This window comes from Archocentrus centrarchus, unplaced genomic scaffold (genome assembly GCF_007364275.1).
Source record: "Archocentrus centrarchus isolate MPI-CPG fArcCen1 unplaced genomic scaffold, fArcCen1 scaffold_43_ctg1, whole genome shotgun sequence".
Classification (NCBI taxonomy): Eukaryota; Metazoa; Chordata; class Actinopteri; order Cichliformes; family Cichlidae; genus Archocentrus; species Archocentrus centrarchus.
This window is the reverse complement of record NW_022060269.1, coordinates 1,134,371-1,160,905: the sequence shown is the minus strand read 5'-3', so window position 1 is coordinate 1,160,905 and position 26,535 is coordinate 1,134,371. Positions and strand designations below refer to the sequence as shown.

The 26,535-nt window shown below is 42.8% G+C and overlaps 2 protein-coding genes across 2 annotated transcripts; both read left to right on the top strand.

Annotated features, from left to right (window-relative positions):
* The first annotated feature begins 638 nt into the window (after nucleotides 1-638).
* Nucleotides 639-4,196, top strand: LOC115777092 (homeobox protein Hox-B6a-like). The gene is made up of 2 exons (XM_030724919.1): nucleotides 639-1,209; nucleotides 2,912-4,196. Exons 1-2 carry the CDS (start codon nucleotides 639-641, stop codon nucleotides 3,193-3,195), a joined length of 855 nt encoding a protein of 284 aa, XP_030580779.1. The 3' UTR covers nucleotides 3,196-4,196.
* A 3,446-nt stretch (nucleotides 4,197-7,642) lies between these two features.
* hoxb5a (homeobox B5a) lies at nucleotides 7,643-10,252 on the top strand. The gene is made up of 2 exons (XM_030724918.1): nucleotides 7,643-8,481; nucleotides 9,805-10,252. Exons 1-2 carry the CDS (start codon nucleotides 7,800-7,802, stop codon nucleotides 10,050-10,052), a joined length of 930 nt encoding a protein of 309 aa, XP_030580778.1. The 5' UTR covers nucleotides 7,643-7,799; the 3' UTR covers nucleotides 10,053-10,252.
* Nucleotides 10,253-26,535: the final 16,283 nt, after the last annotated feature.

Below are 26,535 nucleotides of genomic sequence, written 5' to 3'. Positions count from 1 at the left end.
TTCGGTAGTTCCCAGACCCCCTCCTCTTCCTCCTCTTCCTCTTCTTCTTCCTCTTCAACGAAAGGAAAAAGGGCGAACGCATGTCAAACACGGAAGCGTCCCATTGGTCAGTTCGAGGTCAGCTGGTGTCTGCCCCCCCCCCCCCCCCCCCCCCCCATACCCCTTCTCACCCCATCCCGTCTTCTCCGCTCACATATACACACACACAGAGAGTTTCTCTCTGTTGTACCCCCCCCCCCCCCACTCCCCCTCTGTCCCACACTGGCACTCAGCCACCCTAATACCCCCCACCCACCCCCAGCGCGCGCGCGCGCGCGCGCACACACACACACGCACAAACACACACACACACACACCTCCCCCTCCTCCCAATCTGCGATACACTAAGTGATAGCAGCAGCCCGTCGGACTGTCGGCTATAAAACACAACAAATCATAAAGTGCAGGCAGGGGAAGGCAGAGGAAGGAGGACAGGAGGGAGAACCGTTAGCTGTTAGCCGTTAGCCTCTGTCTACTCCTCCTTCTTCATCGAGTGAACGTTGTTGTGTTTGTTTCGTGCCCTCCTGTCCTCCCCTCTCCTCTCCTCTCCTCTCCTCTTCTCCTCTTTTCTCCTTCTCCTCTTCTTCTGCTTTCTCCTGATGAATTCCTATTTTGTCAACTCTTCATTCCCGGTGACGCTACCGGGAACGGGTGGAAGCGGGCAGGCGGGGGCGGCAGCAGAGTCGTTCCTGGGTCAGATCCCTCTGTACTCATCGGGATACGCCGCCGACCACCCGCTTAGGCACTACCCCGGGGCCGTTACCGCAGCCGTAGCATACAGCGCCAGCGGACCCGGCACGCACCAGGAAAAACCGTACTCAGCGTCCAATTACTACCAGCAGGCGGCCAATGGAGCGTACACCGGACACCGGGCGACAGCAGCAGCGGCAGGAGTCGGTGTTGGGGGCGCGACCGGAACCGGCGCCTGCGACTATGCCACGGCGGCGGCAGCAGCGGCGGCTGCAGCTGCAGCCACAAGTTTCTACAGGGATAAGGAGCTCCCATGCAGTCTGGATGAGCATCAGCTCGCGCTCAGCCAGGACGGTATGCAGCGTAAAACAGAGTGCGTGGGACTCAGTGGAAAGGGGCTATTCGGAGAAACGATGGACGACAAACAGTCGGCGTCAGTGCCCATTTATCCATGGATGCAGCGGATGAACGCCTGCAATGGTGAGTGTCTTCTTCTTCCTCTTCCTCCCTTTCTTGCATATTTTATGATCCCCGTCATAAAACTGACATTTGTTTCCTCTGTCAGCCTCTCTGTTATATTTCCTTTCCTCTGTTCCCTCCTCCTGCCACAGAAGCTGCTTTATGATCCCCGTTTGTTGACCTGTCAGTCAGTCATGTGCTCTGTATTTTATTGTCCGTCATAAAGCGGGTTTGTTTGCATTGTGGCTCCTATTACTGTAGCCTGTGTGACCTGCAAACCGACGCTGCTACCGAGCAAAGGGAAGTAAAGTTAAAGGAAAGCCTATCAGCCAGCGCTGTGGGTCAAAACAAGGAACAGATAAAAAGTAATGATATAGATAGAGAGGAAACTCAGAAGTAACTAAAAACACGCTCCCTCTATTAGTCAGCCATTTATTTGAATCTATCCGAATGGTTCTCTTTCATCTTTTATGTTATCCCTCTTAGCCACACTACGCTTTGAGACATGACCAACAAGGAAAAGATAAAAACTATTTTCTTTTTGCAAACTTTTATTTTTCCGGTACTGATAAAGAAATAACATCACATCTCCTGTTTCCATTACTGGTTTTGACCTGTTTTCCGTTATCTTTCATTGAGCCTGTAGAGTTACTTTGCTGCGCAGACAGTCTTATTCACTGCTGATTCAAAAGCAGCGAGATAGCCTAAAGGCTACCAAGTTTAAAGTGAAAGTGAGACAAGCAGTGGTGGCAATCATTTGGAATAGTTTGATTTATCTGAGTCTCCTAAATAATCGCAAGTTTGTCCTGTTATACTGTTGCTTGGATTAACCCACAGTACTAAACACTATCCTGCGCTGCAAACCATCTTTGTTTAACAGAGAAAAACGGCCTGTTGAATGAGTAATGGTAGATAATGCAGGGCTAGTGTTGTATAAAGCCCTGCAGGACACCCCGAGTTATGACAGATGAGGTGGTAACAGACTTCGCCGCAAAGAAATATATAAGGAAGAAAACAAAGAGCAGGCTATAAATGACAGTTACAGGTGCAAATTGTAGCTGGACAGAGGGGAGAGTGAAACAAGACTGCCAAGTGTTATGTAATAATAATAATAATAATAATAATAATAATAATAATAATAATAATAATAATAATAATAATAATAATAATAATAATTTCTTATTATTTTTAGAAGTAGTATAGTATGTACTGTCATATTTTTCTTCTCACTTTACTGCTACTTACCACCAGTAACATCATATGCCATAGCTGTTCTGTATGTTTTATAAGACATGAAGTCCAATTTTCAAATGGAATTGTTGAGATCTTTTAAGAAATTAGAAAAAGAATCTAAGTTTTAACTCTTCACAAAGAAAAAAATATCCTCCTTTTTTGCAGTCAGACTAGATGAAGCAAAAATTTTACTGAAATAATGTTAAACTCACATTAGAACCAGGTCCTTGAAGGCTCAAAGAGGACGCACATTGTTAGGAGGAAGCCACTGCTTGACACTGTTCATTAATGTGAACAGTACTGACTCTCTATTTAGAAGCAGGAGAGAGAATAACCTAGATTATAATAAACAGGCAGTGTGGCGGGAATAGAATAGAATAGAATAGAAATATATGTATGTGATAAACTTTCTTGTGTCACCAGAATAATTAATACCTGCGTGTTATTACTTTGCTTAAAATTTCTGTCCCTTTCTTTCCTTAACTCTCAGGGACCTTCAGTAGCCCCGGGAGACGCGGTCGGCAGACGTACACTCGCTACCAGACGCTCGAGCTCGAGAAGGAGTTTCACTTCAACCGGTACCTCACGCGGCGACGTCGGATCGAGATCGCGCACGCGCTGTGCCTCACGGAGCGGCAGATTAAAATTTGGTTCCAGAACCGGAGGATGAAGTGGAAGAAGGAGAACAAGCTGATAAACTCCTCTTCTACATCATCTTCTTCGTCTTCTTCCACGGTGAACGGTGCAGATGAAGAGGAGAAACGGACTGAGTAAAAGAGGAGGAAAAAATAAACTGATGTAAACGAGGAAGGGGAGGATAGAAGAAAGAAGAAAAGACATGCTGGTTAATCTCGTCCCGCCATGCCCCCAAGGTTTCCAGGCTATTGTCTGTCTCCCTCCCTCTCTCTGTTTTTTTTTTTTTTTTTTTACCTGAGCAGTGGCGAAACAAAGAAATGGGAAAAGAGGATTCTTTTTTTAGCCCTCTAATATCAACTCTTTCTGTAAGCTATATTTACCGCTCTGTGTGGTCTGATAGTTGGAAATAATTTGTAAAACACTCTACAGCAAGAACCATGTAATTGTGGAAAAGAGCAAATGCGATTAAAAAAATGGGGTGGACAAGCAACATGGCATTAAAGAATACAGTAGATAACTTTAAAAAAAAAGAAAAAAAAGAAAGAAAGATAGAACGAAAGAAAAGCACCCAACAGCAAAAAGCTGTTTTGAAACACAATTTATTGCTGCATTCCACTTACTTCTTACTGTACTTTTTTATGGCTATGCATATTTAATTTATTTTTTTATTCTGTCAAAGCCTTCCTGTCACGCACTTCTTTTCGGGCTTTAGGACTTGACTTCAGGCTGTTTCCTTCCCGATTTTTTTTTTTTTTTTTTAATTTTGTAAATGTGTGTAGCCTATAATACCTTTAATTACACGTGCAACTATGCTCTGCATACACACAAACAGGGAGGAAAATCTATTGGAGGTATGTAAGTCATATGGTGTTCATATTTAAACTGTATAGAAATAAGCGAGGAAAAAACACCTTGTACGTGAAAATAATGTAACTAAGGTTGTGGGGAAATTTCCAGTATAGAGAGAGTGGTTGAAGGTCGGGGTGGGGTTTGAGGTTTTTAACCTACTGATGTTATTCGCCAAACTACCTAAAAACATTCAGGAAAGTGTATATTTTATGGATTTTTGACATGTTTTGTTTATGTTAGTGTTATTGTCAAGTAATTACCTATACTGCCTATGAAAAATGTTCAATAAACGACGATCGAGGATCGACAAATGAATTTGAATTTATTCTAACATTAATTAATGAGCAACGACAGTCAATCAAACTCAGCATTACTGGATTTGACTTTATGATTTAGAGGCCTGCTTTAACACTCTTAAGCCTCTTTGCCTCTTACTCGTGTTAAACACGCATATTTTGCACATATTTACAGCGCGTGAGCGAGCTGCACGCGACGGTCTGGAGGGGGAAAAGACAAGGGGCGCGAGCTGCTGTCGCTGCTGCTGATGGCGGGCTCCAACTAACTGATGACCAGAGCGAGGGAGAGAAAGTTGACCTCTCCTCGAGCCCTGCAGCCAGACACGTCACACATAGACACACACTTCACGCAGACAAAGTGGACAATGTCCTCGTGACCTTTTAACTCTACTTGTCCCCTGAGTAACCGGCGCGCGGCTTCCATCTTAGAAGTTTCACTGATGCGCGTGCAAGGACACGCACACACACACACACACACACATACTCGCACACACACACACACAGGCACACAAAAGCCATTTTGTACCTTAAGCTTATGTCATGAAAGCCATCAGGACTGCAGGCAAACACGCTCAAAATCCGCATCGTCACTTTGGAATGATTTCATTTTTTCATTCTATTATTCTAAAGTTTCCAAATGTTGAGGTTGTTGAATGTATAATAACACACATAATATAAACAAAATAAGGCTACGGTAATTAATTTAATTTTATGTAATTTTATTTAGGTTTTAATTTTTCCTTTCTTTAGTAATACGAACCAAGTATCATTGTTGTAACTTGGATCTAACACATGCTGCTGACTAGACGGGACTGAAGGAGAAATCCTGCTACACAAAGATGATATGAGCTGCTTGTAAATAATTAATAGCAAATCTAGAAAAACCAAACAATCTGTGTGAGAGAGGAACTTTAAATTAAATATGAATTAATTAAGCATACTTTTAGATAATGTTTAGCAATGAGACACAATTTAATATTTAGTCTCAAATTGAGAATATACTAAGACTCGCAAAATTATGACCTCACAAATGTACTCTGCAGCACATGCAGATTCTGTCGAGTTTGGCTTCTGCTTTGGCTTTGCCTGGGTTGGCGGTTTGATTCCCATACTGAGTCAGTTGTGTGACTGCCTGCTGGCAGATGTTCTATGTTAAACAGTCGAAATGGTTTCACTGTGACCCAGGGGGCTCGTTTTTGCATATCGCTCACGCGTGTTGGTGTTTTAGGGGGGACAACAGAAGTTACTGGTTTTCATTTTGTATGTTCTAAATCTCAGTTTTGAAGAAGAAAATGTTTTGTTGTTGTTTACACCACATTCTCTGAGCTGAGTATGTTTGATTTTTTTTTTAGTCCATAAACTAGAATAGCTTAAAATCTAAAAAATCTCCTGAATTGTGGCCTCTTGAAATCAGTGCAGCGCTCGGAAGCCACTTATTAGAATATAAGGGACTGCAGGGTACATATAAGAATAGCTTCTTTAATTTATAAGATAATTTCATCCATAAACAGTCTGTGCACATGCCGTGGTTGTAAAATGTGTCACTGCTATCGAAGCACCTTGCTCTAATACAGATTCAAAGTCTGAATTCTGATCATCCCTTTAAAGAACGTTATAATTACACACACACACACACACACACACACACACAAAAATGGGACAAAAGTAAAATAACACAAAGTAAATGTACAACATATACAACTCAAGCGATGATTGGATGAGCGGAAAAGGAAGACTGGATGGATGGATGGATGGATGGATGGATGGATGGATGGATGGATGGATGGATGGATGGATGGATGGATGGATGGATGGATGGATGGATATTGAATTTTATATGCTGTGTTAACATTGAAAGATAACTGTCATCAAGCTGGCCTTATCAAAATATTCGGAATGTGTTTGGACCAAAATTGTCCGTCACCAACTTCAGTGTGATGATGAAAATCTGTACATATACCAATGCGAGCGTGTTGAGAGGAGTGTGTCAGCTGGGTCAGTGCCTCCTCCTGGACTTGTGTCTTCCAGGCCAGTTTGCGCTGGGTCGTTTTACAGCGCGCTTTAATGTTGAGATAAAACACCAGAGTGTCGAATGACAAATACGCTGCATCTTTTGTGGCTTTAAACCCCCTTTTGCTGTTGTGTGTGCTTAAATGTGCCTTTTACTTTGTAATATTCAAGATGAATTCCATTCCAACTGCTGGTTTCTTTAGCCGACTCTGAAACGTGGCCTGCAAACTGCACACATTTCCCCACTGAGTACATCCATTTGTATCATTTCACACATACATGAAACTCTGGAATTCTTCATCTGTCCCCTATTCTAGCTGCTGTGTCAGAGTTACAACAAAGCATGTACACCCGAGTGCACACTGAGGCCTACTTCAAACGCACACACGCGCGCTTAGACACACACGCAAGCACTCTGGCGGCTGAAATGCATCCAAACTGAGGAATCAACAAATCATAAATCAGCAGATTTCCATCCAGTGTGGACTCACAGATCAGGTTTAACATTCCTCCTCCGCAGCTGCACGGGAGGCTGCAGTAAGAAAGAAAGAATGTATAGTCACAGGCCAGTCTGACTTCCACAACCTAAGCGTTCTATCCAGCGCTGACAGTTTAGTTTATTCAGTGAGTTTTTTTATTTAATTTTTTTTTCATTAATGAATGTATTCATTTTTCCCATCATTTAAACGACATTCTGTACTAAATTTCGTACTACCGTTTTGTACGTGTGCTGGAAGGTGATGCACATCGCGTTAGTGCAGAAAGAGGAAACACAAACAAACGTGTATTTTGTTGGCCCCTTTCTGATGGATGTTTCGGATAAATATCAACAGCTCTCAGATGAAGGTGGAGGCTAGTTACTATTATTTTTTCCCCGCCGTGTTCATTATTAACGGCTTATTTTATGGTTCTTATGGCTCTTAATTGCCAGACTAAGCAAAAGGTCAATTAACAGAGTTGAGTGATGAACACACACACACACAAACACACACACACACTACTTTATAGCAGTCCTCTTACACTCTTGAACTGGCTCCTTTCTCCCTCAACGCCTCTTTCTGCCGTGTGCAATAAATTATGTCTGCAGTAGGTGGCGCTCTGAGCTCACCCCCGACACCTCTAGCAGCAGAGAGAGAGAGAGAGAGAGAGAGGAGAGAGAGAGAGAGAGAGGAGAGAGAGAGAGAGAGAGAGAGAGAGAGCTTCCCCCGCCCAACCTTTATCATTTGAAACCTCAGAGCATGAATTACCTCTCCAAAGTCATCGGCGAGAATTTACGACTGGTCAACAAAAGCACGTGACCGCCGCCCTCCTCCTCCCTCTCCGTGTCTCTCTCTCTCTCCTCCCTCACCTCACCCTTCACCTCCCCCACCACACACACACACCCCTCCATCCAACACACACACCACCCCACCCCCATATTTGGACGGCGCATACACAGCTAAAAACGAAGTACAGTGCAACGCCATAATTCACTAATACATCATAAATCGTTGAAAGTACCCGCGTTATAACGACCCAGAGAAATCTAACAAATCAAGCGCCCCTTAGTACTCAACTGTAAGCCTGCAACTCTCTAAAACAACCTAAATGAGCTCTTACTTTGTAAACTCGTTCTCGGGGCGCTACCCAAATGGCCCCGAATATCAACTGTTAAATTATGGAGCCAGCAGCGGCGCAATGAACGGCGGGACGTACAGGGACTCTTCCTCCGCCGCCATGCACCATGCAACGGGCTCTTACGGCTACAGCTACAATGGCATGGACCTGACCGTCACTAACCGGGGAGGGGGGAACAGCAGTGCCGCCACCGCCGGAGGACACTTCGGAGGCGGCTCGGTCGGAGGGGACTCGCGGGGTTTCGGCTCCCCGGCCCAGGAGAGAGGCTTCAGACAACCATCCAGCTGCTCCCTCGCCTCCGCGGCGGATTCCCTTCTGTCACACGGCAGTGAAAGCACCAAGCTGGTCACCCAGAGTTCGTCTCCCCGCTCGGATCAACCAGGAAACGGTAATCTCAGCTCGCCAAACCTGTCCTCCGCCTCCTCCTCCGGCGGTGGCGGCACGGCACAGCACTTCACCGAGCTGGATGACGGGTCACCAGAAACCGAGGACCTGCAGCATAAACGGGACACCAGTCACGACAGCAATCCGCCAACCAGGACCGGGCAGAAGCAGGAGGGTGGCCCGGCGGGATCAGCCGCTGGCAACACCGGCAGCGAGGCTCAGACTCCACAGATATTCCCCTGGATGAGAAAGCTACACATTAGCCATGGTACACGCTGCTCTTGTGTTTACAACTTATTAGCCTTGTATCCTAGAAGTTCCAGTGCGATAATATTATTTTCGCTGGCTCAATAGGATAGCCTCTGTATGGACACATGGGATTGGTGACAGTTTAATGCTTGTTGTAGCTACATGGGGAGTGCACAGCGCTCTGCCCTTCGTAAAATACACATTAAAGCTTGTGCAGAATCATTGACGCTTTGATTTGAGTAAACTTGCATGCTCGAGAACAATTGAAAGACACCCGATTAGCCACGGGTATTCGTTTTTGTCTGCACCCCACCAAGCCTTTTTGCTACTGCGTCGATTTAATATTTTCATATGAGTGTCAGAAACCAGTTGGCAAGCTTCTGCACTTCAAAGAAAAGCTAAAATTAATTTTGCGTATTGCATGCTTTACTTCATTTATTTATTTGTGTATGTATGTATGTATTTATTCATTTATTACTGATTTGAAAATCAGAAAATAGCGAAGAAGGACAGCTGCTCACTCAAGGAGTTATATATTAGCGCAATTCCTCACTGCATCATTCCTATTATATTTTCCTGTTGTAGAAGTCAGGGACGCCGGACAGTTGCCCCTTCTGGCTCCTCTTTTTTTATTTTAGCAAATTCCACAAAAGCGTCATAAATCTGTCAAGGAAGGGGCAAGGGGAAGAAAAACTCAACAGAGCTGGGGAGCTGCAGACAGAGCCGGGCGAAGAAAGGGAGAAAAAAAGGAGAAAGAGGCCAGGGAGGCTTTGGAAGCTGCTTGCTCCTTTGAAAAGTGAAGCTTTATTACGGGTGGGAACTTTATTAGAGAGGTGAGATAGAGGACGAGGCAATAAAACCCTGAAGGGTGTGAAAAAATGGGGGAATATAGAGAGGTGATGGTGAAGACGGGTGGTCAAAAACGAAAATAGTAATGTGACCTATAAAAACAAATGTTTTAACGCAAGCTGTGGAGTGGAAATAGCAGAAATAAAATGTGTCAAAAAAAAGGTTGCGGTTAGGATGATGGACGGTTTTACTCATTGTAGGCTCGCCTTCACGCTCGCGATTCTGATAAAACAATACATGTAATTCGGTGTGTATTGCTGGGGGGGGGGGGGGGGGGGGGTACAATAAAACAAACACCTGTAGCTGCAGTCCGGGAGAACCCTCAAATCCACGAAAAACAGGATACTCAGAGAGGAGGTCTCGATTTTATATTGATTTCATTTTAAGGTGCTCTAAAATACTGATTTAGATTTCACACTCTCCTCAGTAACAGCCCGTTTCTCTCACATGTTGGCGCATCTTTAAAAGTCCTTTGTCCTCTCATTACCCTCAGATATGACGGGCCCCGACGGGAAACGGGCGCGGACGGCGTACACCCGCTATCAGACTCTCGAGCTGGAGAAGGAGTTTCACTTCAACCGGTACCTCACGCGGCGGCGGCGGATCGAGATCGCGCACGCGCTGTGCCTCACGGAGCGGCAGATTAAAATCTGGTTCCAGAACCGGAGGATGAAGTGGAAGAAGGACAACAAACTGAAAAGCATGAGTCTTGCCACCGCTGGCAGCGCATTCCAACCTTAGAAATGTAATTGTTCTGAATCCGTCTTCGTCCATTTCTTTGGAAATGTTACTACCAGTTACACGCTTCCCTGAAGAGGGAGAAACAAACGAGAAATATAGAGAAAACTTGAAGAAAACAACAAAAAGTGGCCAGCAAAAGAAGAAGACGATGAAGGAGAAATCTGCCTATGACAAAAAAAAAAAAAAAAATTCCAAATCTATTCAGAAACACTAAAGAGTACTGTACAGCAGCGCAGCACTTTTCATTTGTTTGCTATTTTGGTCTTTTGTGTTTTAGGGCAACGTAAAGAATAATGACTGGGGTACTTGCTCTTGTTAAAAAAAAAAAAAAAGGACGTGTTTCTGTATGTTGTCTTTTAAAAAAGGAGAGAAGTCACGGATAAATATGCTACCTACCTTATGTCCTACTTACAACATTGCTACCTACCTATTCTTTAATGTCTAAGTATCGTTTTATGTGTCAGGCGTGAATTTTTGTAACTGACCAAGTGCTTTCTAGAAAAGTTAGCATGTGAGCGCTTATTGTAAGTTATTTACATCCAAAAGGCACGTATATCCTCGGCTGCCCCAACCCACCATAGTCGCTGTCTTGCCATTGAAATCTGCAACTTTTTAAAATGATGAAGCAGAGAAGGTGTGTGTGTGTGTGTGTGTGTGTGTGTGTGTGTGTGTGTGTGTGTGTGTGTGTGTGTGTGTGTGTGTGTGTGTGTGTGTGTGTGTGAGAGAGAGAGAGAAAGAAAACAAATCCTCCTTATCCATCCATAAAGTTGTGTACAGCTTCTACTATTCAAAATGGCGTAACTGTATTATATTGTTGTTATTATTGTAATTATCGTTTCAATGTTTCTCAAATGATGTATATAGATATATATATTGACATTTTTAAATGTGTCCAGTTGGCTATTTGTAGTTGCAGTGTGCGAGTGCGTGTTTATATGAGGGTGTGTGCGTGTGTGTGTGTGTGTGTGTGTGTGTGTGTGTGTGTGTGTGCCTAATGGCCACCGTGCTTAAAGGCCTGTAAACTTTCTGCCAGTGAGCTTTTTGTATATGTTTGTAGCTTGGAGTAAAAAAATGAAAAAAATGAATAAATAAATAAAATAAAATAAAGTCCCTCATACTCATCAAACAGACGGACTTAAGCAGCTACTCATAAAAGAAACTGGTCAAATATTTTAGAAGGCGTTATGATGTGCTCGAGAAGACTCAGGCACCAAATCAGACATATTTCGTTATTCCATATTACCATATCTATGTCATTTCTATGTCCTATACCTCTGTGCAAATCTGGGGCTTTGGATGGCGTCCTACGAATGTGCGTGAATAGTTAATAGCGGCTTGAGTGGTTATTTACTAGAACAGCTTTTATAATGACACTAATAACAAACCATTTACTGTTCATGTTATGTTTAAAATGTAACTGACCTCAAATAGAGCCTGAAAATCAAATAGTTTGATCTGGATTTAACATGATGTAGGTCTGGGCTAACTCTTCAATCCACGTATAATGATCTATTTTCGGCCTTTGCCTCTTTCTACACTTTTGTTCGCACTTTATGAGACATAATTCACAACAGTACGCATCACACCAAACATCCAGTCAGAGACCTGTCTTCAATTTTCCTCTTTTCAACCTTAAACACAACTTTCCAAAAGCATCGTAGCCTCAAGCTCACCGATCACTAAGGAGGCCACATGGACACACACACACACACACACACACACACACACACACACACACACACACACACACACACACACACACACACACACACACACACACACACACAGAGAGTTACAAATACAAGCAGATACACACTCACAGACCAGTTCTCGTCTCTGCTGACAAGACAACAAACTATCGGCGGTGGACAAATTGGTCACTTTTCTCTCCTTTCCGCCCGAACGGAGGCTACTCCCGGGCAAATTAAGTTTCCTTCTCCTGTAAACAAGCAACTGAACTTTTAAACTCACCGGCTGATGGTGCTGCAGTTTCCCTACTCCTACAAGGCTTTCTTTCTGTGCTGTTGAGATGGGGGGGCTGGACACATCCCCATCTCCTGCCTCTTCTCTGTGTGTGTTGAGATATATTTTTAAGCTACCCCCCCCCCCCCCCCCCCCCCCCCCCCCCCCCTTTGGGCCAAACTGTAAAAAAAGAAGAAGAAGAAGAAGAAGAAGAAGAAGAAGGGGGTTTTGACATTTACATGTCAAACAAATTAGGGTTTTTATCTCCACGTTGGATCGTAAAGGTCAAGCCTGGCCTCAGACTGATACCTCTCACTGGCTAGCTTCTAGTCACGTGGGGTCCATAAGCTTAGTTTTATGGTTTTGGGGAGTTGACAAAGTACTATATATTTCGCATTCTCGAAAGCAAGTGACGGTTTAACGGCTTCGCGGGGATCCTAAAGGGGTCAGTAAAGTAGAGACGGAGAAGGAGAGGGAGGGAGTGTGTATGTTAGAGCGAGAGCAGGCCACTACCGGTCGCTACTCCAGCTCCGGTTCACACTCGAAGACTGTCGATCCCCGTTCTCCGCCGCTCTGTGGACGCTGGTGGAGAGGAACAGCCAGGACACACAGTAAGTAGTGAAGGCTGCCTGAAAGTGGGGGCTAAATAGAGAGAGGGGTCGGTGTGTGTGTGTGTGTGTGTGTGTGTGTGTGTGTGTGTGTGTGTGTGTGTGTGTGTGAGTGAGAGAGAGAGAGAGAGAGAGAGAGAGGGGAGGGCGGCGGAGATGGGTGGGGTGGGGTGGGGGTATAATTACCTTGTCACTCACTATGTAGTTCTCTAGTATTAATGCGCTGGCGGAGTGCAGCCAAGCTCCGGTGAATTTGAGATACCGGAAAGTCCTGATTGTCGCTGTTCGGGCCGCGCGACACTTGTGGCCTCTCAGATCTTAGATTAGGACTGTGTTTGTGGGCGCGGATTTTTGCATAGCCTCAAATATACGCGCCCTATTTTGATGACGAACAAGCAAGAATGGCATTTGCTGTTTGTTTCTCCGCGTGGAGAGGTGACTGTAATAAACAGAAAGGGTCTAAGTTCATACAGTGGTGCTAAATTTGTGTCTGTATGTGCGTGAGATGCTAAACCTGTGCGTAAAGACTTCATTTGACCACTTTGGTCTCCTTGCATTTCAGAGTGGACTTGAACTATTTGGGTAATGCGTTCGCTGAAAGGCTAATGAGCTCACACAGAACAGCAAATGTTGCTGGTTTCCATTTATTTGATTTTCGAAGGGGTGAAACTAATGTGACTCCCATGTTCACTCTGCGATCAAATAGCTTCTTTACCCACAGCTAACACGTGCGTAAAATGGCTTTTGGAAAGGATTGAGAGTTGGAAAAATCAACCATTACATTGATGGACAAGGACACACGCAGGCGCGTACACACATGTGCCGATAAGCGTTCCTGAGTACAAGAAAATCTTTGCTTGCCCCCACGCCTTTCTCTTTTCCGTGCTGAATGTGTGTGCGTGAAACGGCTTCGTGGATGAAAACAAGGTTCACCATCCAAATCTTTAGCGGTTTTAGTTTCACGCCTAACCTTGGGCTTGTTGTGTGACTCTCAACAAACACACAAGGAAGTGCTTGTAAATTAAACCAAACCTACTAGACCCCAAACGAAATATTCTATGCTGATCTGAGCAGCGCTAGCTTGCAGGTGTAAGTAATTTACCGAATATTGATGCAATTATTGACACAAATACAGACGGTTTTGTAATATAAAATACCAGTCACACATTCTAATATAGCTTAAGACTTAAACGCATGACAGGAAAGAATTTTGCGTGAAAATATAACTTGTTTAGATTCAGTCATACCACAAGATGTAGGTCTTTAAAGCTAACGGAACTCTTTCAGGTCAGATGTAGTTCCCAAATAAGTCCTCGTAAAGAAATCAGTTCAGACGCGCGGCTTTGGCGGAATAGGATAAAATATTAATCCATATTTTAAAGCAATGTTAAAGAGGGAAGGTGACTAAAACTTATTTCTTCTGAGTGACTTCAAATTCCAAATAAAAGTAATGAAATGGTTTTACGTTCTCATACAGACCTAAAAAAAATAGATCCAGTTTATTCTCTAAAATGAACATAATTGCACATTTTAAAACAATAAGGGCTGAGAATCATAGTTTAATTTGTTAACGGTTTAGTAAGTTGGTGCACGTGTATATATATATATATATATATATATATATATATATATATATATATATATATATATATATATATATATATATATATATATATATATATATATATATATATATATATGTATATCTCACTAGCGCTCCACAGTGATTTCAGGAGTGGACTGAAGCTTCCCAATAGTTTCCAGTCACGCATCCCATCCTCCTCTCACGGCGTTCGCTCTCCTTATCGCTGTAATACATAATGTCAATTATTTCATGTATCATGTCAGGACGTTAAGATCCAAGGTTGTTTTTATATTTTTATTTTATTGTATTCTATTTTTTCTGTTTTGACGGGTCAGTGCCCACTGATAGGTTACTAAATGTCGCCAATCAAATTAGCGACGCCACAATAACGCCATAAAATGATCAGATCTCCGCGCTGAAGACGACGGCAACACGAGCAGGCCGACAAACACAAAGTATGCAGAGATGGATGATTCCCAGACCCAACAGAATACACTGGGTTCAGAGTCATTATTAAGCTTACGGAAACATTTCATATAAGAAATTGTAACTACAAAGCGATGAGAAGTTGTTTTTTTTTTATTCTGACAAAAATTTGTTCTGGTTATGGAATGATTTCTTCTGCTTCTTTCCTGCTATTTTCTTACGTATTTAACAATGTTTTGTTTTATAATTAGTTTCCCTCATTTTTTCTGCAGTTACTTTTGTTTGCTTTTATTTTATCTAATCAAACCTCTCAAAGGAAGTACCCCCCCCCCCCCCCCCCCCCCCCCCCCCCCCCAACACACACACACACACAGACACAATCTGTTTTACAGAGTGTTTCACAGCGGAAGTAAACCTGAACTAAATCTATTCTTACAATATTTATACATACTAGGCTACTTCAAGTACGAGCGTACTTCTCCGAATCGCCACCACCGCAGAGTTAATCCAGTGTCCTCTGTGCTGCTTTAATAAGAGAGGAGGATTCTACTTTTCGGAAGTTCCTCTATGCGCTCAAACTCTCATTTATTATGTTCTCTTTACATGTGAAGTAAGTCCGGCTGGCTGGCTGGCTGGCTCCGATGTATTTTCAGTCTGGGGATTCCAGGCGCTGCCCTCCGCCATCGCAATGATTTTTCATGAGCTTCACAAGAATGTTATTTAAAGTCGTGTTTGAGATACCATAAATTATTGAGGCACCAGTAGGGGGAGGGAGTGAAGCAAGAATGCGCTTTCCCTCACCATAAAAGTTTTCTCTGATAAAAAAAATAAAAATAATTTTTAAAAAAATCGTGGAATACTTTTCAAATAAAAAAAAACAGTGAAAATAAAAGAGCCTAAAAGAGCAGTATCATATCCGTTTTTCCTAGACATTTTTAATTTATATGGCAACTAATCTCAGTCAAAGGTTATTTCAAATACAGAGAAACGAGAAAATATTAAAAAAAACAATATAAAATCCACGAACTAGCTTTTTAGGCTTTCAAGTATGTATTTTACTAATAATATAGGATGAGAAACTGTGTTTAATGTAATGCAATTTCATGTCAGCCTAATTTAATTATTTTTATTGAATCATTTATTTGTTTTATCTTTGGTTTGCTCAACGTTATGTTACATTGTTCTATAATAATATTCTTTTTTAAAGTTTCCTTTTCCTCTTTGCAGTGTGAGGTAACGCTTTATAAATACGTAGGCACTAGCGTCTCGGGAGCGGCCTGGGTCCTTAAGGAAGTTTCAATTGCGTAAACAGGAAAGCAAAAAACTCCCCATTTAATTTTTCATCAGTTTCCTCCTTTAAAGATGATGCAGGAACACCTCCCTCTAGCAAGAGCCTACACTCTCCCTCTAACTCCAGCCTGTACACACGCGGGGACAGGACATGACACGCGTGACAAAAAGTAGTTCCTTTTCTTGTCGGGGTAAGCGAGAGAGGCTATGACATGGGAAGGCGCAGCAGTGGCTCTGTATGGGTTCCTTTGTTTTTGCTGTATGTGTGTGTGTGTGTGTGTGTGTGTGTGTGTGTGTGTGTGTGTGTGTGTGTGTGTGTGTGTGTGTGTGTGTGTGTGTGTGTGTGTGTGTGTGCGCGTGTGTGTGTGTGTGATCTGTTTCCCGTTTATGTACATAGGGCAGCTCCAGCATACAGAGCCGCTTCTCTTCAACAATATCTGTATTATGTGTACGGGCTTGCTGCTCCTTTGAACCTGTCCAAATTGTCAGAAGGCGCTGAGTGTGGCTTTGCGGCCTGTGTGTTGGTGATGATGAGTGGGGTGAGTAAATAATGCGAATGGCCCTTTTTTCTCTTCTCCCCATTGCACTGCAAAGGTGTGTGTTTGTGTGTGTAAGTCTGTGTGAGAGAGAGTCGCAGTGTTTTGTGTTTTGCTGTGTTAAGTAGATTTATTAGAAGGGCATGAGAGAGCTGTGTGGCGTGTGTGTGTGTGTCTGTGTGTGTGTGTGAGTGAGAGAGACAGAGAGAGAGAGAGAGAGAGCACATGTGAGTTGCACGAGCATGGGAAGATCGTCTGTTTGTGAAGAAATCACTGGCTTGTGACACAACGTTCCAATTTCATAATTTGAGGACATTTATTTGCCCCATTCTGTGGACTGGAGTTGCAAATTGGAATATTGTGAGAGCTGGGCTATTGAAAAAAAGCTGCCAAGCTTTACTATGTTCTCCACAATCGCACACTCCCCTGCGTCTTTTCTTCCGTCGCATCATCTCGTGTGATTGCTTTACATTTAAATTGGCATTTGCGGCCTTAATATGTTCTGCATACTGATAGGGGTGAACCACGCGGCCAAGCCTCATGAATAATGCACGACAAGAAGTCACCGCAAGGTCAGCAGACAGACTCCAGCCACGCAGTGCACTCGGAGTCTCCCGCGCAGGCGCGGGTGGAGGAAGATAGGCTCCCCACCACCACCACCACCACCTAGAATTCAAGTGTATGTATGTTTACCTCACCAACATGGGGGGTGGGGGTGTTAACAGGTGGTTCTCCATTTTGGAAGGGAAAGGAGGGAAGTTTGCCTCTGACAAACGAAAAACTTCCACGATTTCAATCAGACGGACCACTGGGCAAATAGAGCGTTCAATTAACCCCGCCACCAAAAGGAGGGGTTATTAAGCACACCACTTATAATAAAATTGCCATAATACGCTTATTTTGCTTTAAAAGTTGTTGATTGAAATTGGTGTGTCTATATCACTAAACGGCTCCTATAATCAACACTGAACGCTGGGAATAAACGGAAAGACGTTTTCACTGGCTTGTTATTTTCCAAAGTGTTTGCACTCAATAAAAAAGTCTTTTATTAGTGCCGCTTTGTGAGGCCTGGAATAAACGCGGGATAACACCAGAACAGGCTTTGTTTGACTTGGCAATGGGTCATGGCAAGAAAAAAAGAAAAATCCCAGGTCAGGTTATTTCAGTATTCACTGAATCATCGTTCTTTGTTCTTCTGTTCAGCACTATTAGATGCTGGTTTCATATTTTCCAAATGAATAAATCATTATTTATAAAGTTATACGGCACGGCAGCTTTGGTATGGTGCTTTTGTGAAAACAAATGTATAGAAACATCTTTAACTGCAGGCTGTGCTGTGGTCTTTTTAAATAATTGCATCAAATAATAGATATTATAATGGAGAAGTACATAAATTTTGTGGTATTGACCTTTAATATAATAGTAGCTAGTAAATGGCCGTAGCTCAGGAGGTAGAGCAGCTCATCTACTGATTGGAAGGTTGGCTGCACCACTCTGCATGCCAAAGTATCCCAGGTTGCTCCCCGATGCATGATCACTGTGTGTGAATGTTAGATAGAAAGCACTCAGGCGCAGAAAGAAGCGCTTGTATTAATGGGTGTGAATGGGTGAATGACGCATGTTGTATAAAGCGCTTCGCTCAGGTAGAGTAGAAAAGTTCTATATAAGAACCAGTCTATGCTGCTTATTGTTACATACAACATTCCAGCAATGAGCAAATATGCGACTACTATTACTACTACCAGTAAAAAATAACAACGAAAAAGAAGAAAATAAAATGACTAACTATAATATTCCCTAATGACAGGCCTAATAATCGGGTGTTGAAGCATACTTATAGGAGTTACTGTAATAACACATTAACTTGTTTCACTTCAGTGTCTCATTCTTTTTCCCACTCGGGGAAATCCCAGTGTTCTTCCTGTCCTAATTAATAGTTGTCGAGGGCTTTGGTGTGGAGGTGAAATTCTTCTCTTTACCTCCATTCTGTGGCTTCAGCGTGTCTAAGAGGGGCGTATTTTTCCCGAAGAATGCAACTCTCTCGCGCCGCCACCAGAGCCCGCTTTAGACCACTAGGAAGACGAGAATGAGCTTAAGAGACCCCCACGAGCCCTGCTCCGCCTGCACCTCCGTCCCTCCCAGCACGTGTCCCCGTCCCTTTGAATCCTAACCGGCGATAACCTGCAACAAGCACCCGTCTATCTCTCTCTCTGTTAAAATACACAGCTGTCACAACGGTCGCGCTTCCCTGAAGCTGATTGATGGTGAGAGCATAAAACACGTAAGTAGCCCATGCCTTTAAGCGTAAGGTTCAGAAAGAAAGATAAAAAAAAAAAAGTCATTCAAGGACTTGGTGTCTGCTTGCTTTAAGGATAGCTGAGCCGCAACAGACTTAGTCACAAACGCAAAACTCACTCACTTTTTAGCAAGTAAATTATAATACTGTCATTGTTTTCTCTGTCTTATTCCGCTTTCCTCCGTGTCCAAGCCAAAGAGGAGGAGGCCTGTTATCAAAAGAACAACATAGCTGGATGTCCGAGCTACTAGCCAGCGTACAGAGACAGGTTCACTGAGTTGAAGGGTCAAAAGTTCACCGTCTTGCGTGAGTTCCGCCCTCGCCTCTACTCACTCACTCCTCTCTAGACCAATTGCTGTATGTCAAAGGCAAAAAAACGGGGGAGGAAAGGAGTCAGAGGAGCAGAGGTTGGGAGGGGTACAGATCAGAGAAATGATAGCAGGAGGTAAAGGAGAGGCGAAGGCCTGACCTTGCCTTCTCTTCCCCGGTAACAACAGCAAAGCTCCTCCTGCAACAATAATGTACAGAGGGCGCGAGGGAGGGCGAGAGAGGGGGAAACAGGGACAATGGAGGAGACTCAAGGTGGTGGTGGAAGGGCAGAAGGTATTCGGTAACATGGAGGTGGGTGGATGTCGGGGGGGGGGGGGGGGGGGTGTTCAGGTGTTTGGCTACACATTTTGTTCTCACCAGCTAGCATTTGTTTCAAATAGTCACATTTTTTTTTTTGCTTTTGGACACGAGCAAAAATACCAGCGTGAGATTGAAGGTTAGCAAAGTAACCTCTGCGCTATTTATACAGAAAGTAATAGATGGCTAATGAAATAATAACCCGTTCCTAATTCATTCAGTTCAGCATAATTTACTGCATTGTACCAAATTTTTATTTGTTTGGTTTGTTTGTGTGTGTGTGTGTGTGTGTGTGTGTGTGTGTGTGTGTGTGTGTGTGTGTGTGTGTGTGTGTGTGTGTGTGTGTGTGTGTGTGTGTGTGTTCATCACTCAACTCTGTTAATTGACCTTTTGCTTAGTCTGGCAAATAAGAGCCATAAGAACCATAAAATAAGCCGTTAATAATGAACACGGCGGGGAAAAAATAATAGTAACTATGTGTGTGTGTTCATACTTTCATAACCAGAGAACAGTGGCCTTCAAGTTGTGGTTTTCAGTATGAAACTAACGTGTTTCTATAGTTTTGAAAATGGAAGTTTAGCAGAGCAGAGTCTTATCAGCGCAGCCCTGTCAGAAAGAAACTCTTATCTCCGCTCCATCCAAGAAATATTACTCTCCTTATCTGATTTTTCCACTGCAAGATTAATGTCCTGGCCCGCTTACTTGTACCTCCAACAAACTCTCTTATTCTTTCTTTCTTTCTTTCTTTCTTTCTTTCTTTCTTTCTTTCTTTCTTTCTTTCTTTCTTCTACTACTAGTACTACTGCTACTACTACCACTAATAATAATGGTAATAATAATAAATAATGTAATTTTCACAGAGAATCTAAGGAAGTGGAATAATTGTTTTACCGTTATGTTTAAATATTCATTCAACTCAGCGGTGCTGCTCGAAAAAAAATCTGATAATAGTGTAATAAATTTGGACTTAAAATCATTCAACTTCAGCTTGAACATGAACAGCAGCTTTTCCCACACGGGCTGTGTTGAACCTGTGTTTATGATTAAAACACAGTAAAGATGTAAAGAGGAGGAAGAAATGACTCGTGCAGGAGCGAAATGATTCAGTAAATAAAACAAATCACTGACATTAAACGCCTTTACGGGCTGCCACCACTTCGCCTTTCCCACCAACACACACACGCACGTCCTCCAAAGGTAATGGTGGAATAACACCGTTACAAAATTTTGGGTTTCTCCAGGGTTCATCATGAGTTCACCAAATTAATTCAGTTTAGGTCAGCGGGCGCCTGCTGGCGCATCGCACCGGAGTTTTATAGTAAAGCTGCGCCATTTGCACGTGCGCGTGCAAACGGCGCAGCCCTTCAAAAATACCAGTTTCTTTGCTCGGGTCTTTATCTTTCTAGGTACGTGCGAAAGCAGTTGTCAAATGAAACAGAACTCAACAGAATAATACAACTTTGTTTTTTTGTTTTTTTTTCCTCCAACCTTCTAATAAAATGTGAAACTATAAGGAGTGCAGTAGTGGAATGGGTACGATAAATTGTAGACATATGGCTGCGGTTAACTCGATACGAATCCATTTTCAGAGAGAAATAATATCAATATAAATCCACCTGATACCTACGCGCGTGTTCCGAGCCCGCTAAACACGATAAACGCTTCTGTTTATACGAACTCAGCTGAAATGCAACGCATTTGTTTGTACAAAATATTCTTTTACAACTCTCTGAAGAGGTGGTGCGGTCATACGATCCGGGTCCACATGTCACCGTGCACCATTTATATTTATACAACAAAAGGAAAAGGAGAAATGATCCTGGAAGAAAAGAAGAATGCGCGCGCATGTGTGTGTGTGTGTGTGTTTGTGTGTGTGTGTGCGTGCGTGCGCGCGCGAGAGAGAGGCAGAGAGAGCGCGCGCGAGAGAGAAGCCCCCTCCTTCCTCCACATCTACTGGCCATTTTTCTTCAAATTAATGACTCCAACTCAATTTAGTATGACAGATAGAGAGAGGAAAGACAGAAAGAGGGGATGAAGCACAGAAGGGAGTGAAAGAGAGGTGGAAATGGCAGAAAGAAAGGGTGGGGAAAGGGGAGGGGGTGGGAGAGTGAAAAAGAGAGAGAGGGGCTTGGCTTTGCTTGGGGTGAACGGAAGGTCAGCGCGTCTCACCAATATTAAAATGTGTACCGGGGACGCGGGGTGACACGCCTCGCCCGTTAAACAAAGAGTGTGCCAAACTGGCAGATTAATTTGAAAACTTGAGTTCATGCACACGCACACAACACTTAATGCCTTAAAGAGCCCACAGTCTTCACAGCAACCCTGCTATCGCGCTCTCTCACCCTAAACAGCTCCCTGTAGAACCGGAAAACACGGGGACCGGCCACCGGTGATGTGGGGAAAGAAGGGTCCTTTATCACTTATCATTTTTAACGCCTGGTTGTGATGTCGCAGGGTGAAGCTTTGCCGCTGTTTTCGCTGGATTGTCGCCATTATACCGGCCACAGCTCTAACAGAATCATCGCATTTAGGCGCGGATTGTGAGCAGTGCTGCTCTGACAGAGTCATATTTACTCTTACCAGAGGCTCTGCATCTCTGCCCTTGTGCCGGCGTGCTTGTGAGCGGGGTGTCCGGAAATGACAACGACTTTTTTCTTTCTTTCTTTTTTTTTTCTTTCTGAGATTAGACGAAGAATCCCGAAGAGGTCAAAGATATCTGTGCCGTCGAAAGAGGAGAGGGAGCGACAGAGAGAGGAAAGGGGAACTGAGGTGCTGAGGTGTGAAAGCTGAATTAGGAGGGAGACTTCGCAGTACGGAGGAAAAAACGTGCAACACAGCTGCCGAATTATTGCAGATGCAAAGAAGAAGAAAATGTGACAGTGGTAACATCAGAAAATGGTTAAGCTCGACGTGACGACGCGAGAAAGGAGAGGAGGATCTGCGCGCTCCAGAAGAGTGAGTACAAATCGCCCTGTAGAAGAACAAGCTGCCTCATTTGCATAAGTGTATGCCCGCTTTTTGCTCGTACCGTGTATTTGTGTGGCAGGTGCTTCGCCCACGCTGGGAGGGAAAAGGGGAAGACCACGTGTAAGAGTTGCTGCAGAACCCCCTCCTTACCTTCTATCAGTCACCCCCCACCCCACCCACTCCCGAATCCCCTTCCCAAGGCAGTTTAGGGTACACTGACTTTATCAATTCATATTTTTGATCTATTGGAGGCTGTGCACGTCACGCCGCGGGGGTCTGAACTGTGTGTTTCCTCTTTGCGAGCTCCATTTCCTTCCCCTACCCCAGGCTATTAATTTGTTAGCCTAATTAAGCCGATTGGAGCTGCGTGACTTTAAAGTGCATTTTAGACATTTTAGCGTGATTGAGGTTTTTCTATTCCATTTTTCTATTTACCCAGATTTTACTCTTCTCAGCCTGACAACATTAGATAGATAGATAGATAGATAGATAGATAGATAGATAGATAGATAGATAGATAGATAGATAGATAGATAGATAGATAGATAGATAGATAGATAGATAGATAGATAGATAGATAGATAGATAGATAGATAGATAGATAGATAGATAGATAGATAGATAGATAGATAGATCATCATCGGGTGAAGGCGAGGTCGAGGTCAGTAGAAGATTAACAACTTTCTCTCCCGCTCTCTCTCAGTTCATCTTGTGTGCTTTAGCTCAATCCAGATAGAGCCAGCAGTCATATAGCTCCGGCCTCACGACTGAGGCAAATAAAGCTCAGGCCGAATAAATGCGAGTCTTTCAGTTGTTGATTGCCGATTGTCTCTTTCTCTGATTGTGAGCTGGCAGTGTGATAAAATGCTCCGATTGTCCAGAGAGCGTTGGTTCCTTTCATTTTGTGCTCTTTCGGTTAATATGCTGCTAGTTGATACAGAGGGGGTGTTACCAAGGTTAATAGCATCAACAATAATCGAAGTATTAGTCAGCGTTGTGTGGAGTTTTTGTTGATTTTTCTTCCTCCTGATTTCACCATGAAGATACGATGTTTTGTAAATTTATATTTGCTTTAGCTCAACCCACTGCACCGCCGCGGTTCGGCCCTGGTTCTTCTTGGTCTTCATCTGTTAGTGATATCACATTGTACCTGCCTGGCTGTGGGCCGCGTTGTGAAATTACTTTTTCCTCTCGGAGCCGAGTGTGTAACCTCTGCAGAGTAGATATCTTAGAGAAAAAAAAAATCAGATGAATACTTGCCACAGGGAGGGACGCGATGAAGCACTTCATTTTTTCCTCTCTGTCCGTTAATTTGCATGACAATAACCAGGGGAATGGAGCTCGATTTATTTTTCAAACTGCACAAAGAAGTAAAGCACATTTCTCTTCTTCGTCGTTGTCTCTGTAGCTTTTTCGCCTTGGTAATATTTCAGAACATTGACAAGTCCGGTGGCTGCAGATAATAGGGCCGTTTAACCCTTCAGTATGTTCGCTTTAGTTTTCTCTTTGCAGACTTTTACCTTATAAGGCCCGTGTTGGCGGAAAACAACGCTTAAGGGTTTCTTGTATAAAAAAAATAATAATAAAAACACAAAACTAAAATTATAGAGTCATTCTGTTAGGATAGTATTTTATGTTTCTAAGACAAGTATAGTCAACGAGAGCTTTTCATCTGTCTTTACTGGAGTCTCAGTATTGACCCCGTTATTATGTGAACTCTTACCTTAATGTTCGTTTAGATAAATCCATGTCAAAGAAGAGTTTAATCCCAGTTTACTGTTAACTACAAGCAGCGCGCGACAAGTGTTTTTTTTTTTTTTTTTTCAGCAGCTGGGATTGTGTGCGTCCTCTGAGACAAACTTGTTAGAAAGTTGTAAATTGTAAAGGAAGGGGCGGGGGTCCTTTAAATGTATTTATTCAGTCCTGCTCTCTTCTGCTCCCTGAATATTTTATTGCGTTTTATTTTACCTCTAACCTACGGAAGCTGCCACTTGAACCTACGTGGTGTTTGAGTAGTAAAAGGAATTGACCCGCAATAAAACTCAAAGGTTTAAATGCAAATCCGCTGACCTTTTCCACTCTCTTCAGTCCGTACGCCACCCTGCTCTAGCTCCACTCTCCCTCCTGAAATATACTCTGATATTACGTTTAAATGTTACAGCTTCGTGTGGAACCTTTTTCCCTCTTTGCCGAGTAGCAGCTTATTTAAGTGTGCCTGCGGTGTATTCACGTGTGGGCTAAAAACAGGACGGTCTGGTTTTTACATGGGAGTGTCCCAGTTAGTGAAGTGGCCCTTAGCCTCCGACAGGTTTGGATTTATACTGTTTACATAAACTCGAAGATAGAATCAGCGTATTTTACTACTTGTAAAATAGGCAAGACAAAGATCCATATCATATTTTGTTGCTGTAACATGATGTCTGGATGATGGGAATGTTATCTGTGAAGAAGAGCGGCTTGTTTCTTTTCCTTGTATCTTAATATCTGTGAGTGTGTCTGGATCTCTGCTTCACACATTGAACTCTACCTGTAGCCACGAACAATGGGCTCCCGTTAGACTGAATAGGTGCAGGTGACAAACTTGACAGAGGGAAGGGAAGTGCCGCAGTCAGATTTAACACACCTTGATCGATACCTGAGATGACCCGCAGCACAGAGAGAGGTCAAGGTGACAAAGAAAAAATAAATGCCGACGTGTGTACGACTGAGTCGAATAATAAATAAATAAATAAAAATAATAGCAAATTATTTTAAAAAATGAAGCCTTTGTTCATTTAGATTATTATATTGCCCTTCCCTCCCGCGCTCTGCTGTTGCTGGTGTCTGTTCTTTTGATGTATGAGCAACTTTTAGAGGAAACAGCAATGTTGCTTCCAGCAGAGCGTTAGTGTCACCAGAGCAACGTGGGAGCAGTGCGACAACAAATACAAATATAGCTACAGAAACATAAAAATAAAACTATTGCATTTTTATTTATTTTTTTAAGAATTGCACTTAGGTGATCTATGTTCACCGCTGACCAGAGTGATGTGATGAACAGTGGTTTATGACCAAATACCTATAAATATTCTTTTATTTGTGAAATTTTACATATATCACAATTACTGCAATTTATAATTTATACATACATAAATATATTTGTGGTGTAATAATTCCGAACGTGTCAGAAAGCTTTAGTGAAAACCGGAAATACTTCAGAATAACGCAGTTTAATTTCTGGTCCCGAGCCAAACATGATCACGTGCTCATGCAGGTAGATTTTTTTTTTTCTCTCCCAGATTATTTATCCACCTCTTTCTTTCTGGGAAAGACACACACACACACACACACACACACACACACACACACACACACACACACACACACACACACACACACACACACACACACACACGTTTTTCTCTCTTATACATTCGAAGCTTATATAATGCAGTCCTCTGTACGTTGGTTGGTCAGATAATTTTTTAATTCACTTGAATCAGACTTTTGAAGACAGACTGCAATTCATTTAGCACAGCAAACGGACATTCATCCATTTATTCACCACTCCATCCATTCTTCAGTCAGATGATTCAGAATCCTTTCTGATAGAACAGTGTTTCCCTGTGCCAAGTGATTTGTCTCTTCTTTCATTAAATTGTGTTCATTCTGCTGGAACGCGCCACAGTTGGAGATGCCAGGATCTTTCTGTCTTTCTTTCTTTTTTACTTTGCCCCTTTTTGACTAATTAGAACTGTGGTTCTAATTAAATTTAGTCTAAAGTACTTTTTTTTAGAAAGTTTCTGTATACTTTGATATTCAATCAATTTCTTTTAATCTCAAAAGTTAAAAAGAAGAAGACAGAAAAAAGAAAGGCTATATAAAAACCTGTCACTGATAAAGGCTGAACCGTTACACTTTAAAGTAGAATTTATTCATTAAAATATTTTTTTTTTCATAAATCACAAAAATAATATAACACAATTATTCTCACAGTTATTCAAAACACGTCGTTTCCAAACAAAGTAAGGCCCTTGTTTTTGTAGGCCACATTTATGTTTGAAGCTGCACAATGAAACATTATTACACGACTGCAGCTTGGAGCACCTGCTCTCCCTTTGGTTCGCATTTCCTCCACTTTTGCTACCAACACATTTACCTTATTTCACTTTAATTTTTCTTTCTTTCTTTTTCTTTTTTGCTTTCT

Coding starts and splice junctions, on each gene's coding strand:
- hoxb5a (XM_030724918.1), top strand. CDS start 7,800: ATGAGCTCTTACTTTGTAAACTCGTTCTCGGGGCGCTACCCAAATGGC. Junction 8,482..9,804: donor AAAGCTACACATTAGCCATG/GTACACGCTGCT, acceptor CATTACCCTCAG/ATATGACGGGCCCCGACGGG.
- LOC115777092 (XM_030724919.1), top strand. CDS start 639: ATGAATTCCTATTTTGTCAACTCTTCATTCCCGGTGACGCTACCGGGA. Junction 1,210..2,911: donor GCGGATGAACGCCTGCAATG/GTGAGTGTCTTC, acceptor CTTAACTCTCAG/GGACCTTCAGTAGCCCCGGG.